This window comes from Oryza sativa, chromosome 11, assembly GCF_034140825.1.
Source record: "Oryza sativa Japonica Group chromosome 11, ASM3414082v1".
Taxonomy (NCBI): Eukaryota; Viridiplantae; Streptophyta; class Magnoliopsida; order Poales; family Poaceae; genus Oryza; species Oryza sativa.
In genome coordinates, this window is record NC_089045.1 from 11,282,501 (window position 1) to 11,302,348 (window position 19,848).

The window sequence follows — 19,848 nt, forward strand, 5'->3', positions numbered from 1 at the left end:
AGGCAGTGGCGGCGAAGGAGAGAGGCCGAGAGAGATCGATCGGCCGAAAACGTTTAAGTGTTGGTGAAGAAGACGAGGGCGCACCGGGAATATATATACCCCTGGATCTTTACTCCCGGTTGTTCTCAACAACCGGGACTAAAGATATCTTTAGTCCCGGTTGTTGAGAACAACCGGGAGTAAAGAAAAGATCTTTACTCCCGGTTGTTGAGAACAACCGTGACTACAGATATCTTGATATCTTTACTCCCGGTTGTTGAGAACAACCGGGAGTAAAGAAAAGATATTTACTCCCGGTTGTTCTCAACAACCAGGACTAAAGATATATTTAGTCCCGGTTGTTCTCAACAACCGGGAGTAAATATCTTTTCCCGCTATTTCGAAATTCTTTTTAAACCCGGTTAGGGTTAAGAACCGGGACTAAAGATTATAGCACTGCATATGATTTTCGCTTACATATGTGTTTATAAAATAGAAGTTAATGCATTAACATTATTTAAAGTACAAAGATTAATGACAATTACTTCGAAAAATTATTTTTGGCTGTAATAAATTAAGTGGATAAATCGTAATAAGCAAATATATGACTTATAATTAATAAAAATTCCAATATATATATATTCTTAGCATATATATGAATGATATTATTATATTGGTAAAAACTCTAATTAAGATATTAATGTACATACTGCATGATTTAAAATTAATAAAAATTGTAATCATCATATGTACTTAGCGTAGGAATTATATTAAATTAAATGCTAAAAACTCTAATTAACATATGTAAATGCCACATGCATGATTTAAACCTTTTAAAAATTTGAATAGTCATATATAAGTAGCATATGAAAGATAGTAAATTAAATTGTGAAAAACTCTAATATATGAATGATAGTTTTAAAAATATATTAAATTTAATACTTTTAAAAATTCTCCAGTCAATTATAATTAGCATATGAATGATAGTAAATTAAATGTTAAAAACTCTAATTAACATATGAAATTGCCACTTGCGTGATTTAAAACTTTTAAAAATCCTCTAGTCAATTATAATTAGCATATGAATGCTAGTAAATTAAATGTTAAAAACTCTAATTAACATACATATGAAATTGCCACCTGTGTGATTTAAAACTTTTAAAAATTGTAAGTATCACATATAACTAACATATACATGATTTAAACTTGTTGAAACCTCTAATAATCGTGCGTAATTAACATATGCCATACATCAATTGATTTATATGGATAATCAATACATCCAAAATAGTTTACATCGTGTACACAATAATTACGGCATTACATCGGCGGTGACGGTTGACCGCACGTACTTTCTCCTCACTATTGTTCCCTCCTTGTGATCGCTGCGTGAGTAAGGGGTGTCTTCATTTGATAGGAGGATGCTAGGGTCAATCGTCACCGTGAAAGGGGGTTGCCCATCCAACTGATCGTAATCCTCGTCAGTCTTGTCCTCAACTCCGACGATTTTTCTTTTGCCTGGGAGAACCACTTGACGCTTAGGCTCATCAGGCCCTCTGCCCTTCTTTCCTTTGCTAGACATGTCCTTCACGAAAAAGACTTGCGTTACATCATTGGCAAGGACAAAAGGTTCGTCCGAGTATCCAACCTTGTTAAGGTCAACAGTTGTCATCCCACTGTCATCAATCATTACGCCTCCACCAGTCAACCTAACCCATTGGCACCGGAACAGAGGAACCTTGAGAGGACCATAGTCAAGTTCCCATATGTCCTCGATGGCACCGTAATACGTGGCAGTTGTTCCATCGTGTCCCATGGCATCGACACGAACAGCGCTGTTTTGGTTCGTGCTCTTCATGTCTTGGGCTCTCGTGTAGAATGTGTACCCATTGATCTCATATCCCTGGAATGTCGCGATAGACCCAGACGGTCCCCTCGCCAGGAAGGCAAGTTGTTGGTTGATCGACTCGTTACCCATGAGATGTTGTCGTAGCCACGCGGGGAAAGTATCAATGTGATGCCGTGTAATCCATGCATCGGACTTACCGATGTTCCTGGCGCAAACTAGAGCCAAGTGCTGCTCGATGTAAGGAGCTACCAATGAAGAGTGTTGCAGAACAGTGAAATGGGCTTTACGGAATAAATTGTTGTCTACCGTCATTATTGCTTTCCTTCCGAGAGTTCCCTTTCCCCGTAGTCTCCCTTCATGGCGTGATTCAGGTACCCCGATTGGGCGAAGGTCTTCGATAAATTCTACGCAAAATTCGATGACCTCCTCTATTCCATAACCCTTGGCGATGCTTGCCTCTGGACGAGCACGGTTACGAACATACTTCTTCAGAACGCCCATGTACCTCTCGAAAGGAAACATGTTGTGTAGGTACATAGGCCCGAGAATACGGATCTCTTTCACAAGGTGACAAAGCAGATGCATCATTATATTGAAAAATGAAGGTGGAAATATCAACTCAAAACTGACGAGACATTGCACCACTTCATTCTGAAGGGCTTCTAATCTATCCGGATCGATGACCTTCTGCGAAATTGCGTTCATGAATGCACATAGCTTTGTTATTGTTGCCCGGACATTGTCTGGAAGGATACCCCTTATTACAACTGGTAGCAGTTGTGTCATCAACACGTGACAGTCATGAGACTTTAGGTTTGTGAACTTCTTCTCCTTCGTGCTTATTATTCGCTTGATATTCGTGGAGTATCCAGACGGTACCTTTATGCTCTCCAAGCATTCAAACATACTTTCCTTCTCTGCCTTGCTAAGAGTGTAGCTGGCTGGACTCAAGTAATGGCTTCCTTTCTCCTTTGGTTCCGGGTGAAGGTCGCCGCGTTGTTCCATATGCTTCAGATCATTACGTGCTTCCAGTGTATCTTTCGACTTTCCGTATACACCTAGGAAGCCAAGAAGGTTTACGCAAAGGTTCTTAGTGAGGTGCATCACGTCGATTGCGTGGCGTACGTCCAAGAATTCCCAATATGGTAACTCCCAAAATATAGAGTTCTTTTTCCACATCGCCGCGTGACCATCTTCGCTCTCTATATGCTGGCTTCCAGGCCCCTTTCCGAACACTACTTTAAGATCTTTAACCATAGCAAACACTGTTTTCCCGCTGCGATGTTTAGGCTTCGTACGGTGGTCGGCCTTATGTTCGAAGTGCTTGCCTTTCTTCCGTACCGGGTGGTTTGCTGCAAGGAATCAACGATGACCCATGTATACAACCTTCCTACAGTGCTTAAGATACGTACTTTCTGTTTCATCCATACAGTGAGTGCAAGCCTTGTACCCCTTGTTGGACTGTCCGGATAGGTTGCTAAGTGCAGGCCAATCGTTGATGGTTACGAACAGCAGCGCTCGTAGGTTAAACTCCTCCTGTTTGTCCTCGTCCCACACGGGGACACCTTCCTTCTTCCACAACTGTTTAAGATCTTCGACCAGTGGTCTTAGGTACACGTCGATGTCGTTACCAGGTTGCTTGGGGCCTTGAATAATAATCGGCATCATTATGTACTTCCTCTTCATGCATAGCCAGGGGGGGAGGTTGTAGATACACATCGTAACGGGCCAAGTGCTATGGCCGCTGCTCATCTCTTCAAAAGGATTCATGCCATCCGTACTCAAACCAAACCGTATGTTTCGTGCGTCCTTTCCAAATTCTTTAAATTTTCTGTCGATGTTTCGCCACTGCGAACCATCGGCGGGGTGTCTCAGCATCCCGTCCTGTTGACGCTCTTCAGCGTGCCATCGCAACATTCTAGCATTCCCCTTGTTCCTGAACAAACGCCTTAGCCGTGGTATTATAGGGAAATACCACATCACCTTAGCAGGAATTCTCTTCTTTGTTAGCTGCCCGTCAACTTCTCCTGGATCGTCCCGTCTAATCTTGTATCGTAGTGCTTTGCAAACAGGGTATGCTTCTAGGTTCTCATACTCCTCACCGCGATATAGGATACAATCGTTTGGACATGCGTGAATCTTATGAACTTCCAGTCCTAACGGGCAGACTATCTTCTTAGCCTCGTACGTTGTCTCGGGCAATTTGTTTCCCCCCGGAAGAATGTTCTTGACGAGTTTCAATAAATCGCCAAATGCCTTGTCACTAACCCCATTTTTTGCCTTCCATTGCAACAACTCCAGAGTGGTATCCAACTTTTTGTGCCCCTGCTCGCAACCTGGGTACAACGAAGTTCTGTGGTCCTCCAACATCTTGTCCAATTTATGGGCCTCCTTTTCACTTTCGCAGTCTTCCCTGGCGTCCTTCAACATCTGACCAAGATCATCCGCAACGTCGTTACCATCAGCAGCTATTTCCTCCTCGCCCGTTTGATTTCCTTCAAATCCAACATACTGAGCAAAGTCCGGAATATTGTCGTCTTCCACTTCATCTTCTTCCATTTCAACACCTTGCTCTCCGTGGGATGTCCAACAATTATAGCTTGGCATGAACCCCGACTCAAACAAGTGGAAATGAATAGTCCTGGATGCAGAATACTCCTTCTGATTCTTACACTTATTGCATGGACAACAAATAAAACCCCTTTGCCTGTTAGCTTCGGCCACTCTCAAAAAATAGTGCACGCCGTCAATAAACTCTTTGGACCGCCGGTCAGCGTACATCCATTGCCGATCCATCTACATGAGTCAAAAAAACCGCACACAAATAATTATTCTTACAATAATGACAGTCATACAATAATTATAAGATATCTTTATTCATACAAAAATCATAAAATATTACACCAAATAATTCTTAAAAACTATTTGTAAAGTTTTAAACTAATTTTAATGTGTTTTACTTCTTTTAATTTTTATTTTAGTTTGTTTTCTATTATTTAATATTAACTTTCACTAGAGTTTTCCTTCTCAACTATTTTATAAAACCTTGTTTAGCAAATGAACTAAATTTCTATATATTCTTTCTTCCCCACACACATTTTTGTCTCTCATCAACTTACAACTAAATTTTGGAGACAAAAAAAGTGTGCAAAACATAGGTGCAAATGTAGTATGACAAAAAAAAACATTGGAGGATGAAGTTGCAAACCTTTTAGGCACCTCCGATTTGTATGTAATCACCAAAATAAATTCAATAGAAATTTTGGCATGACCTCCCCTCTTTTTTGAAGAAATTTTGAAGCTTGCTCGGGCAGCTGGAGGAGGAAGAAGACATATATATAGGGGTGGGACTTTAGTCCCGGTTGGTAGCACCAACCGGGGCTAAAGATCACCGGGATCATTAGTCCCGGTTGGTATTACCAACCGGGACTAAAGTTAAGATCTTTAGTCTCGGTTGGTAGCACCAACCGGGGCTAAAGATCACCGGGATCAACCGGGACTAAAGTTAAGATCTTTAGTCCCGGTTGGTGCTACCAACCGGGACTAAAGATCCCGGGGGGGCCTGACAGGTCCTGACAGCATTCGAACCGGGACTAAAGATGATCTTTAGTCCCGGTTGGTAACACAAACCGGGACTAAAGATCAAATATGCCCGTTACCCTTTTGAACCGGGACTAAAGATCATCTTTAGCCCCGGTTTTTATTGCATCCGGGACTATTGTGGAAATCGGCCGACCGACGAAAGATGGTTTCTCCACCAGTGTAATGAAGCTTTGAAGAATTATATAACAAACTTATATAAACCATTGGCACCACCGAAGGACAACTCAATCTAGAACGAGGACATTTCTCAAGTGACTGAGTTAGAAAATGAATCTCTTACCGTTCTCCCAAAAAGAGTTACGGGATGTGTGTGACACGTAAAGTAATGAACCCCCTGTATTTGATGATTTCCCCATTGAGTTTTACCAAAAATTTTTTTGGGAAGTAGTTAAGGATATTTTGTTGAATTTATTCAATGAATTTCATGCCGGAGACCTGATGAGAACATCAAACTCCTTTGATACATCAACGTCTCCACAAGTACAACTTCAAGGTCCTATACTCCTATTACCCGTGCTCCTGCACGTCAACTCAACTATCAGGTGAGTTCATTCTTGAGTTCTTGTTTTTCTTGTTTATATCCCGGAGACGCGTGCACTCTTGTCTCAGGAATGATGGGGAGGATCCAACGGGGAGAGGATTCACATGGGGTGGATTCGAACTGCGGGACAGCGCCAACTTCTGATGGCTACCACGACTTCATGCAAACTCCGATTTGAGCGTGCAAGTACTTCATCGAAAGCTTTCAAATGGATCCAGCCCCATGTCCATATTTGATCTGGAGCGGCCGCAATCATCGTTTTACTGCCGTGTACTTTTCTGTCAACGGTGTTGCGTCAACTCATTTGGGCCCAATGGGCTGTGTATCAAGTTGGGCCCATTAGGGGCGCGTCTTAGGGTTAGAGTATGACCCCAACACCCCTGTGGTCGTTCTCCCCCTCTTTTTATACCTTTTGCCGCCGCCAAGAATACTTGGATTTTGTTTAGATCAAAGTATAGCGTCGCTACTTTGACGAGTTAATCCCGTGATCAGTTAGATCGCCGGATTGCTTGTCACTGAACTCCAGTTGTGCTACTTCTACTGATTCAATCCATCACCTTTGATTCGCAAATTGAGTTGTTTGTTTATCTTGATCTTGCTAGTTCTCAATTGCTTGCAGGAACAATTACCCTCATGGTTGGGCTGATCGTGCATTCCGTCGAGATTCACGACCGCCTCTAGAGTTGGTGTAACAATTGCCAAGGTGCAACATCCCTGGATAGTTGTAGTCGGATCGTCAACATCGCTCCATCCAATCGAATTATCCTCTCATCGAAAGATCGGGACACCCTCGCTCACATCAAGACCTCTCATTATTTGGTCTAAACTTTGGGGTGATTATAATACTTCCAAAAGTTAAAAGAGGCTAATTGCATCTAACACATAGACCAATTTATCTATCAAAGTTGCCACAAACAAAATCAATTCGATGGACGACCATACAGTGAGCCCGACAAACTGTTTTTTTGCGTTGGTGAAACATACTTGATAGAGTTGTCTTCATACATGAGACATTTGATGAAATGCATCGAAAGAAACCTGAGTGGGGTAATTTTAAAAAAAATGACTTCAAGAAAACCTATGGTAAAGTTTTTGATAGGAAAATCCTATGATAAAGTTAAATGGCCATTCTTGCTACAAACTTTATGAATGAAAAAGTTCTCGTCGAGATGGATTTTAAGTCTATTATTTTGCAATAAAGTGTACTAATAAAAATCAATGATGATGTCGGTTATTTCTTTCGGATAAAAAAGAAATGCCTTCGATAAGGTCACCTCCTATCTCCAATACTTTTTAATATCATAGCTGACATGCTTGCCGTTCTAATTAAGAGCTAAGGCCAATGGACAGATTGAGAAAGTATTACCATATATAATTGATTGTGGCTTGTCTATTTTATAATACACCGCTTGTTCTTTTCATAGAACATGATCTAGAAAAGGCTCGAAATTTGGAACGTTTTTTTACACGCGCTGTAGGTGTCGTTGACGTAGACTTTGTGCACAGAGTTGTACCGATCCTCGGAGAACGGCTACTGCGTCTGCATATCCTCCATTCCTTCATGAACAGTGACATGACTCTCATCAAAAGACACGAATATTAGAGAATTACCTAATACTATCAAATAATTAAAAGAGATGAGGCTTCGAATCCAAGTTATCTAGCACACCACTTCGCACATCAGATATCTCCCGAGTCCCAAGCGTGATATCCTGCTTAATTAGTTAATTACCATCCAACATTCAGGCTTAGCAATTCATATCAAATTTACTTATATGATTTGTAATATTTTTCACGGAGTTTGTTATAGAAAAGGTTAAATTCGGTGCATGTGCTTCTTGATTCCATAGATTTGATTGGGAATGTTTCGCATAGTATATAGATTTGACGTGAAAACTTGATTCCAGGAACGAAATGGGCCAAGGTAGCCCAGCCTGGTGTACCTCTGGTGAGCACAGTAGATAGAGGTTTTGTTCAGGGAATAAGTTTACTTTAACTCCCTTAACTAGTTGCTTAATTAATTTGATTCGTATCACTCAACCACAGTACCGGATATCTTGATCTCCAATTATTAAAATCGGTGCAATTTGACTCCCTTAGTAGTTTTGAAGGGTGGATTCCCTGACGTGGTGCCTACGTGGTGGTGTTGACCTGGTCTTTATGCAACGTAGCATTGACGTGGCACTTATATGACATTAGAACTAAAAAAATATGTGGAACACATTTGTCATTCACAAAAAATAATTTGTGGGGCCCACATGCCATGCTCTCTCTTCTTCCCTTCTTCCTCCTCCCTCTCTCTTATCTCTCTCTTTCTCTCCCCTTTCTCTTCACCTTCATCTGGCAGCGACGGAAGGGGCTCGAATGGCGGCGGCGGCGGCGGCGGTAGTGGAAACCACCCCACGCCACAGACCTCCAACGAGGCGGCCGCGTTTGCCTCCGACAGGCGCACTGGATTATTCCCAGCCTCGAGCGAGGCCATTCATGGCCTGCGTGAGGTGACGGCGGCTATCGCGGGAGAAGATGAGTGCGTCGAATGCTTGCCTGATTTTAGGGCGGGCGACAAGCTTAGGATGATGTTAGAGTCATATTTGTATCGGGTTCGGTTTCTTAATTATCTCCCGATTTTGTTTCTATATAAAGTTCTTTATATGTTGGAATAACTGAAGAACGAGCAAGGTGGGTGAGGGCTTCGGCGCCGAGGTGACCAAGTCGACGATGCCAAAGTGTGGAGTCGGGAATGGCAAGGGCATATTGGAGTTCAGCTGGGCGGATAAGGTAGAGATCCCTGGAGCTATTGCACCTGACGATCACGTTCCTGGACTAAAAATCCTTCACATCAAGACCATGTTTTTCAAATTCAACGAAAACATCATTATCGTGAGCAAAGCGACCAACGGCAATAAGATTTTAATAATTTCAGGACTAACAAGAGCATGAGGAGGACGACAGGCTTGGGCATTCTGCTCACACAGCAGCAGGATCAACCGGCCGATGAACCAGTTGAAAAGGCTCTATTTTTGTTCCAGTTCACCTGCTGGAAATCCTTACCAGTAAGCAGATACTCCCTTTGTCTTAAGATATAAGCATTTTTAGCTATGAATATAGATAACTGTGTGTCTAGATTTATAGCCAAAAGTTGTTACATTTTGGGACGGAGGTAGTATATGATTTATATGTTCCAGCATTTATCTACCCATGAATGTAAATCTAGAAGCATGTTGCTGTGCTGTGTCGATCTACTCCAGATGAAGTAGTACTCTAAGGCTGCGTTCGTTTGGAGAATAATGGGAGTGAGTTTGTTTCGTATTTCGCGCGCACACTTCCCGAACTAGTAAACCTTGCGTTTTTTGTAAAAATTTTCTATAGGAAAATTGCTTTAAAAAATCATATTAATCCATTTTTGAAGTTTAAAATAGTTAATACTCAATTAATCACATGCTAAGAGCTCACCTCGTTTTGCGTATCTTTCCAATCTTTTCTATCTCATTCTCCTCAAACACAGCCTAAGACATGTTATTTATGTTCTCTACAGAATGTCAAACTATAAGTGCAATGCCATGTTTATTTCAGCTCTCTTTGTTGTGGGGAAATAGCACCAAAAGTCCACAACAGAGATCAAATGTGGGGAGGCGAAATATCCCACAAAAAAGTAGCCACCAGACGAGGCTAATTTACCTCCAGAACGTTAGAAATTAGGGGAGAAAAACTGGAAACAATCGAACACGCACAACATTTTTCTTATACATTTCACTCGACGGCCCGGCCCAAGGTCTGATGATTTGGCCCGGCCCAGGCATAGCACGGCCCGAGTTGGGTCGTGCCCGTGCCAGGGCTGCTACCTCGGCACACTGGCCGGCACGAAGTTCAGCGATGTGAAACAAACTTATTTTCAACCATATGTAAGACAGGGCACAAAGAATAGGGAGGAAAAATAGACGTATCATATAGCACGGCCCAAAGAGTAAGGGAAATAAAATAGACTTATTTTAGCTATATATATGTCACGGAAAAAGTACACCGAAGGTCCCTGAACTTGTCACCGAGATTAAAAAACATACTTGAATCGCAATACCAGACACCCGAGGTCCCCTAACTTTACAAAACCGGACACCCGAGGTCCCTCAGCGGTTTTCAACCCAGTTTTGTCCGAAGCAGCGGCTGAGTCAGCGTGGGACCCACATGGGCCCCACATGTCAGCTGGCCACTTCAGCTTCATACCTCTCCCCCTCTTCTCTCCCTTCCTCCTCTCTCTCTCTCACTCTTGTCTCTATCGGCGGGGGAGCAAGGCGGCTTCGGCAGCGGGAGCAGGAGAGCAAGGCGGCGACGGCGGCGGCCTCCGGTCTCCCCCACCCTCTTCGCTCTGGGCTGAGGCCGCCGTGAGTCAAATCGACGGAAACCCAAATCGGCGGCGGCGGCGACGCGTCGGGGAGGAGCTCGTGGTGGCAGTGGCCGAGGACGGCGAGGTTCCTGTGGGAGATGGCGCACGAGAAGCCCATCCGGTTCACGCCGCGGCAGCTCGCCGGGTTCACGCGCGGCTACTCGGCGCGGCTCGGCGCCGGCGGCTTCGGGACGGTGTACGGCGGCGCGCTCCCCAACGGCCTCGGTGTGGCCGTCAAGGTGCTCCGCAGCGGCATGGGCAGGAGGTCCGAGGAGCAGTTCATGGCGGAGGTGGGCACCATCGGGAGGACGCACCACATCAACCTCGTCAGGCTGTTCGGCTTCTGCTTCGACGCCGCCGTGCGCACGCTGGTGTACGAGTTCATGGGCGACGGCGCGCTTGATGCCTACCTGTTCGACCGGACCCGCGCCGTCGGCGACAGCGACGGCCTCCGGTCTCCCCCGTCCTCTTCGCTCTGGGCTGAGGCCGCCGTGAGTCAAAATCGGCGGAAACCCAAATCGGCGGCGGCAGCAACGCGTCGGGGAGGAGCTCGTGGTGGCAGTGGCCGAGGACGGCGAGGCTGGCGGTGATGTGCGCCTGGTTGCGGCGGAGCGGGCTGCGGAAGACCGCGGCGGAGTGGCCATGGAGGGAGCAGCAGAACGACAAGCAAAAACTCGCCGCGGCAGCGGTGGCGAGGCGATGGAAGGAGGAGAAGTTGGCGGTGGCGGCGGCGAGCTCATGGAAGGCGCGCGAGGAGGAGAACGCATCGGGATCAGTGGCGGCAGGTAGGCTCGCGAGGAAGTGAGCATAGATGGCGGAGGCGGTGCCGGCGGGGGGATTGGAAGGCGGCGGCCGCAAGAAGAGCAGCGGCGAGGCGGGAGCAGGCTGGGGAGAGTGAGAGGCGCGCGACGGTCGGCATGGGGACAGCGCATAGGGAGTGGCGGCGCTCGGCCGGCAAGGGAGATGCCGCCTCCTGCTCCCGCATCGCCGTGCCGCCATGTCCTCCTCCCACGGGCCGCCGCCGTGGATGGGAGTGGTGGCGCTCGGCCTCGTCGTCGTCGTCGGCGCCTCCGAGCAAGGATAGGGCCGCTGCCGCCGCCGTGCTCCCCGATATGGATAGGGCCGCCCCAAGCCCGAGCGCCGCCTCTCCTGCCTCGCCCCGCCGAGCTCCGAGCCGGCCACCGCCCTTCACCACCGGCGTCCTCCTCCTCCTTCGCCGCCGCATCGACGGCTTGCCCCGCTGCTCCCTCCCGGCCGCCTCAGCGACGTCATCCCTGCGAGTGCGAGAGCAGAGCGAGAGGAAGGAAAGAGAAACAGAGAAAGAGAAAGGGGAAAGAGAGGGTGACGTGGATATATGACATGTGGGGCCCACGCTGACTCAGCCGCCACATAGACCAAAACCGGGGTCAAAACCACCGAGGGATTTTGGGTGACCAGTTTTGTATAGTTAGGGGACCTCGGTTGTCTGGTATTGCGGTTCAAGGACGTTTTCGTATCTCGGTGACAAGTTCAGGGACCTCCGGTGTACTTTTTCCTATATGTCACAGCCCAAAAAATAAGGGAGGTTAAATAGACTTATTTCAAAGAAGGCATGATGGGCCGCTTATGCCTTCGGACCGACATGTCACAACCTGACTGCTGGTGGGCCATGCTGGCCCGATGGCCTCGGGCCGTGCTTAGCCCGTGCCTGGGTCAGGACGTGTCGGGCGGGTCTTATGGCCATCTATACGGACAAATATGCAGCTTGTTGGGATACGCGTAGGCTACGATAGCATAAATCAAAATTTTCTATTGCGTAAACCAGGAACCATGCAAGTATTAGATCATAGATCGTTACCACTAGACGCGCTGCGCAGCGGAAGAAGGCGCTAAGAAGTCGAAGGAATTCTCGCGAAGTAGCGCGCGTCGATGTAGAGGAAGTAGTCGATCGCACCGGCTCGACCTTCTCCTCCTCGTGCGTTCTCCTCGCTGTATTCCCACGCCGATCAGCACCGCAAACCAGCGGCGCCTCTACCAGTATCCACACGTACAGGGACGGAACGCCACGCGCAGATGTGCTAGCACCCGCGCGCGACTAGGGTTTTGCTCGGGGAGGGGAATGACAGCTAGGGTTTCTAACGTGATGCAATACCTCCGCCGGTCACACCCCTCACGAATATATATAGGATCCATCACTCGGGCCTCTAAGGCCCATAGGACTCTTATTCGGATCCCTATCCGAATTAAGCTCATATTGGATCTCCATCCAATCCCCTTATTTCGGCCCATTAAGCGTGCGACACTGTAGGTTCATGTACACTCGGCTGTAACCCGAAAACTCCTTTTCGGTCCACGCGTCAACAGCGGCCCCTAGCAGAACGTATTGACTCACCAGGCATACATAAATATCATATCGGCTGAACCTCTAGTGTATACTTGTATGAACCCTTTTGCCTCACGATATCGATTAAGCTCAAGGGTAGATATGTGCCATCCTCTAATAGCTCAATCATTCACTCGAACCTGTTGATAGATTATATAACTTGTGATTGACTCCTCAATCACCATTGGCATAGCCATGCACTTCCATAATCTACAACATCGAGGGGCCCAGAGATATCTCTTCATAGCAGGGGCAAATCCCATCTTAATTATTCATATCCCACTACTTGTTTCATAGCATACCCGAAAACTACTTTTATAACTACCCAATTACGGAGTAGCGTTTAGCAGTCCCTAAGTAAGCTACTACACATGTTGGGAACTATGATAATCTCAGGTTTAAGGATTCAACACCAACACTAAATGAGATCACTGATGACACAACACATATGGCTCTTGCAGTGTCTCATGTTGGGTCTATCCAACAACATGTTCACTAACATGTGTTCACATTATTAATTTGGTATCTCTATACCATGATCCATGAGATATGATCATCAATTAATACATGTGCTGATCATCTAAACATATTTGTTCCACATATGATATTTGATCAGGGATCCTTTAAAAATAAACACAGAGTCTCATGAAAGAATCACATATTCATTAACCAATAATGAGTTTATCTATTTCAAGAAATAAAGTCGGATAAATATATAAACATAGTATGTAATACAATTATCTCTATGATTGCCTCTAGGGCATATCACTAACACAGCTCTGGCGCATCCACTTCCTCAAGCTGCGGGCCATCCTGTCAGACTACGATCGAGACGGGCAGGTGAAGTTGGGGACATATTTAGTGAGGCTGCAAAAATTAGCAAGGCGTAGCCAGGTGAAGTTGGGGACATCAACGGACATGGAAATGGGGATGATCCAGGCAAAATTCCCACGACAATGGGCCAAGAAGAAGAAGAAGAAGAAGAAGAAGCAGACTAAGTCATGCATACAGAAGCTGATGCAGAATTCCAGGTTCCTCCGTGTTGCCAACTTCGACGGCCTTGAGATCGGCAAGAAGCTGCCCTCCGAGGTCACCAAATCCATCAACGCTCGCGTCCCAAACCTCAGGAAGCTGCGGCTCAAGGGGATGATGTTGTCATAGGAATTCATCAAACAACTCGGTGACCTGCAATTCCTTTCCGCGCTCACTCTACGCGGCACTTCTTACACAGTGAGCCAGCTTATCTTCGATCATGGATTTCATAGCCTCACGGAGCTGATGGTGAGCGCGGAGAACCTTGACAGGATCGAAATACATGAGTTGGCACTTCCCAAACTTAAGGATCTGGATGTTGTCGGCCATGGCAATGATTTCCATGTTGAGATCCATGGTCGCCTTGTGAGAGGCATCAAAGGTGAGGATGAGAAACCTTTTAAGATCCTGCATGTAAAGTCAAGGGAGAACAACAAGAATGAAGATTCCATGTCCTGAAGAATGAAGATTAATTGTGTGCTCATGTGCTTGTATTGTGCGCATGCTCCTGATTGCATTCTCCCTCTGTGTGTGTATTGAACTACTGCACGGCACAGTACATGCAACGTAGTTACGTGGAACACCTCACAGCCTCCCCCACAGCTCTCATCAAGTATTTCTTTTACCCACACAAACAATTGTGCAGTCCCACCTTCTAACCCGCATCCTCCACTCACTTTTCCTGCCAGTAATTTGTTTACTGCAACAACCTAAGAGTATATAAACCCATCAACACCCTAACCTAATCAACCATCTCCGTCACTATCCAATCCTCTTCCATTTTTCCCGGATCTGGGGCAACTAGCCGCACCACTTGCCGCCGCTTCGACGCACTACACCGGTGACGGCGGATCGGACCAAGAGAGTGAGAGGGCCTAGATGGCGGTGGTGTTTCATAATGACCTCCACCCCCGCTCCACCTGGATAAGGCATGCCATCGCTGCCAGACCATCATGACAACCCATCATGTGGAAGCAGGAGGAGGTGCACTCGCACGGCGCCAAGGTGGCAACGGGGGTGACGCCCGGGATTGTCACAGCCTGAATTTCGTTTCAGGATTTATAAATTATCTAATAAATTAATAATAGAATTTATATTAAATGTTCTTTAATTTTCAAGTAAAGTTAAATGTGGGAAATAAAATTTTCTAAATTTAAAGCATGGTTGGATTTAATTTTTACTAAATTCTCCATGATTAATTATACTCTCTGAAATTTTTCTCTGATTTTTTTTCAGAGCTCAATTCCTAAATGATACAAAGAACAGTTCAGTAATTAGTAATCAATTAATGATCTAATTATAATTATGTTAAGTGCTTTTCTTGTTTAAAAATCCTTAATTTATAAATTGTTGTCTAAAAGGGAATTATTAGAAATGATCTTAAAAGTCTAGAAGAGAATATCTAATTTTAATTTGTTAAATCTCAATATAAAAGTGGGCTAGATAAAATTTTGTTAAATACTTCTCTTGTTTCTATAGTTCCTAGATTTTTCTGGGATTTATTTGAGCCAAGGAAGTATTTTTAATAAATGGAATTGTATTTCATGAATAATTTAAAGGGAAAAAGGTTTTTAAAAGTCCCTTTTGGTTTTGGGCCGAAAGCCGGCCCAAACCGCTCTCTCTCTCCCTTGGCCCAAGTCGGCCCAAGCCGAGCCACCCGCGCGCGCGTGTGACGCCGCTGACAGGTGGGTCCCACCCGTCAGTCGTCGTCTTCCTCTCGCCGAAACCCTAGCCGAGCTGCGCCGCCGCTGCCATTCCAAATCCGGTCGTCCCTTTCCGTTTCCGGTGAAATTGATTGAGGGGAAAGGATCCCCGTGATCCACTCTACCTTTTCCTTTTTGGAAACATCATATAAATCGCTTTGGAAATCGCCGGATTTGAGTTCGATTCGGATCGATTTCTCTCCTCCGAACCCTAAACCTTCCTTTCCGTCGCCGGTCGCCGTGGGCCTTCGCCGCCGCCTTCCAACCCCTATATAAGGACCCCCAAGCCCGCCGCTACCCGTCGCCACCCTTGCCTTCGTCTCTCGTCGTCCGTAGCGCCCTAGCCCCGTGAGACTTCGCGCCGCCGCCGTCGCCGCCGCTCCAGCCGTGCGCCGCCGTCGCTCCAGTCGTCGCCGTCGCTCGGGGAGGTCGCCATCGTGGTCGCCGTCGCGTCGCCGTCCTCGTCCGCCCCTCCGCCGTCGCTGTCGACCGCCGGAACACCGCCGTCGTCGTCAAGCCGAAGGTCGCCGCCGCTTCTTCCTCGACGCCGTCGCCGTCCGTTGATCTTCCGCTGTTGTTTTGGTCACCGGTGAGTTCGCCGCGTCGCCCTCTACGTGTTGGTTCCCTCCGTTCGCGCTGTCGTGCCGTCGTTCGCCGGCGAGCATGTGCGCCCGAGCCGCCGCCGGTGGTGACGTCGTCGCTGACGTCACCGTCGTCGTCCATCCGTGAGCCGCGGTGGATCCGATCGATCTTGGCCGTCCGTTTTGGATAGGATCGATCTCGGCCATTCGTTTCCGTGAGCCGCCGCCGTGCACCCGGTCCACCGCGAACCCTAGCCGCTGACGCAATAGTTCCCTTTTCCTTTTCAGAAATAATTCATTATTGCGTCATAATTCAATTAAAACCCATATAAGTGTTTTAATCCGATTTAATCTTTAAAAATTCATAACTAATTCATCTTAGCTCGGATTTAGTTGGTTCAAGTCTCTAAATTTTTCTAAAATTGAGATCTACATGTTAAAAATATCCACATGTACTGTTCATGCTTGTTTATGTGCTGTTTTGGTGTTTTGCTCCTTTCTGTTTAGATTCCGACGTCTCCGGAGAGTCCGTTTTCGCAGGAGAAGAATTTGAAGAGTTCCAAGGCCAGCTAGGCAAGTCACACAGATCCCAAACACAGTTCCTTTGAGCATATTGATCCTATATTTAAATTCTCTATTTATTTCAACTCTGCATTTATTTTCGAATGTCACTGGGTGGTGTGAATCTATTCCTTTGTTATGGCATGTTTGCATTGATTATTCTATTCCTTGATACCTTGGGATATTATAATTTGACTAGTTGAGCTTTATATATATTAGTTCAGCTAGATGTTAGACATAATTGCTTAGCTATGCTTAGAAACATTAGCACACAATCGGGATAACTTATGACTCACTATTATTTAATGATGGCTTAATGATAGTTCACGATGGTCAATCGTGATTGGTTAATTAATTAAATTGCCAACTAAAACTTGATAATGGTGGGTTGTGAGCACATGGTTTTGAGTGTCGTGCTCATGACAATTAAGGACCGGTTCACGATTTTCGGTTGTGAAACATTAACCGTGCCAACCACAAGCCAGCGTGGGCAACGGCTTTACCTTTTGTATAGCATGGTTCATTGCGGAGCACCAGACTGAGAAGTGGTGGAGATAAGCCCACGGGGGTCGCTGGGGAGTCCATACCTTGTTTATAAGGGGGTGACTATGATCTGGGAACGGTGCACTGTGGTGGATTGTGTTGTGCGAGGGGTACTGTCACAGCTCCTTTCCGATGTACCGTGGTGGTATTGAGGCACATGGTGACATGTTGTGGGGCTGTGTCTTGTGGGTACAGTGGTACACCTCTGGCCAGAGTAAAACTATTCGAATAGCCGTGCCCGCGGTTATGGGCGGGTCTAACAATGTCTTTCGTGATTAGTTTCACACTTCTCACCATAATAAAAGATGCTATAACTGGTAGTAATTTGTTTAGCTCCTGGTTTGGAATGGTATATTCCTGGTTTGGAGATAGATCTGTACAGCCGGGTATGGTTGTTCAGGATGGTTGGGCCTGAGCAGCATGGGTGTGCTGTTTAGTGTTGATTAAAATTGATGATTAATTACTGTACTGTTTTATAATTCTCAAATGTTTGCTAAATGCTGCTTTTGCAAATGAGCCCTATATTATGCCATTCTTTGGTATCCTTGTGCACTTGCATATTTGCTGCGTGGCTTGCTGAGTATGTCATATGCTCACCTTGCAATAATCAATCAAACCTCAGTTGAAGACAAGTTGCGAAGGAGAAGTCGTTTGGCTTATACCCCAGTTGAGCTGCCTGTGGGAGTGGAGCCGGAGCTTCGCTAGACCGTAATTCCGCTGCTGTTTTCTTTTCTTTTGTAAGTATGTAACGTTATTATTATGATGGATTTGTATATTAAATTGTCAGTTTGTGTACCTCGGCTGATTCCTGGACGAGGATTTTATGCACAAATAAGTTAGGAAATTACTAGTGAATTTCTGGGCGTGACAGGGATCTTGTGTCGCGGTGCACCAGGAGGGACATATGACGGCGGCAATCAGGACCAGACACTTGCCAGTGTTTATGTTACCCTGATTTGGCTACAAAGTCACGTATCTGTATCAGATACGACAACGGATATATGTCGGATACGCTCCAATATCCGTACGTATCCCACATATTGCTGATTTAAAAAAAAGCAAAATAAATCGAGATACGCTAGTGATATGTCCTGATACGGCCACGGCCCGCCTCTGCACTTCACTCGCTACCGGGATGCGCCGCCTCATGCGCTCCCAACCTGATGCCTCTAGCGTGTGCCTGGCTTTGCCGCCAGACACCGGCTGCAGCCGTGTCGCCGCCATTCGCGGGAACACAGCTCCCCCTCCGCAAGATGACAAAGACGTCGCTTGTGCTCCTATTTATGGTTAATTATTATTTTAGTGGTATGCGATGTATCTGCTAATATCAAGGTGCCTGTACGTAGTAGGTGGCGTACCCATTGATTAGCGAGACGCCCACAGTGACTCTACCTAGTATTTCGAAGATGTTCACAGGAGTTCACACACTCAAAGTTCTCAAAAAAAAAAAGTTCACACCCTCAACCTTTGAGATCAAAGGCAAAGTTTGTCGTTGCTTTCATCCACACCCTGCATCCTTCGATCAACTGTTAAATGCTTTAGGTTCCTAGCTACCAGCAAAAAGTCAATAAAACAAACTCTACCAGCAAAAAGTCAAGAAAACAAACTCAACCAGCAAAGCATGAAAAAAAAGTAAGAACTAGCAACATATCCTTCGCTTTTTGGAACCATTTGGTATCCATTCATTCAGGAAAACAATTCCATTGTATAAGACTATATTACTTTTGTTGTTTTGTAAAAAGAAAAAAAAAGAGACACAGCTAATCTTGAGAAAAGCTATATGGAAAAAAGTCCTAGAGAATTTTTATATACCCTAATTTTACATGATATGAGTAAATACAGATTTTCTATGAGTTTCATCTAATTAAACCAAATGGTAGCAGGAAGTTTTTGTGAGGATTTTTTAGTACTGTAGCAATACTAATCAATCGATGTCCTTTAAATTTGTCCAGCACAACTGATTTTATCATTAATTTGGTTGCTAATCATTCTTGAAGTGGGCAAAAGAAGGATGTGAGCTCATTCGTAGATGCGGGATGTGTGTTGGAAATATGGTCACAAGTCGGCATATTTTAATCTAAAATATTAAAACAATAAATATGACATTTGCAGTGTGTGGTGGTCTAGTGATAGTACTGAACGTAAACATGAGCATGCGTAGGATAATATAAGCATAAATAGAATGAACAGTCACATAGGATTGGAATCCTATGGATACGTAAACTAGCAGTACCAACGTAAACTGCAGAAACGTAAACAGCAACAACACATACGTAAACTGCAACAACAACAACTAGAAGAAACATTATAACTTGAGAATGGCCCTCCACTAGTATTTGAGGCAGTATTGCCTCCTCCATTGGTGTTGACGGGAGCCTCCTTCTCCTTGTCTCCAGTGTTGTTGTCGTCGCCGGTGTTCGACATGTTGGCGTAGACGATGCAGAGGAAGACGAACCGGAGCGAAAGACATTCATGCCGATGATGAACAGATGAAGAAGCGCGAGAAGCACTTCCCAAAAACCTGATCACCCGCCTACCTGTGCAGATACTTAGGCGAGGGTGTGGTTCCGGAGGCCCTGTTCGTCCCAATCACTTGTGCGCGCAAGAGATCAGGACCGGGGAGAACCGAAGCAGCATAGGAATAGAAGGGGATGAACCAACGATGGAAAAATAAGCGTAGAAGTAAACCAAACCGAAAGTAGAGTAAGCCAGA

At 45.6% G+C, this 19,848-nt stretch overlaps 1 protein-coding gene and 1 pseudogene across 1 annotated transcript; both read left to right on the forward strand.

Annotated features, from left to right (window-relative positions):
* Nucleotides 1-5,735: 5,735 nt before the first annotated feature.
* LOC112936981 (uncharacterized) lies at nucleotides 5,736-6,452 on the forward strand (annotated as a pseudogene).
* Nucleotides 6,453-9,943: 3,491 nt separating this feature from the next.
* On the forward strand, nucleotides 9,944-11,961 carry LOC4350311 (rust resistance kinase Lr10). The gene has a single exon (XM_015760579.3). The coding sequence runs from the start codon at nucleotides 10,452-10,454 to the stop codon at nucleotides 10,941-10,943; it is 492 nt and encodes a 163-aa protein (XP_015616065.1). The 5' UTR covers nucleotides 9,944-10,451; the 3' UTR covers nucleotides 10,944-11,961.
* Nucleotides 11,962-19,848: the final 7,887 nt, after the last annotated feature.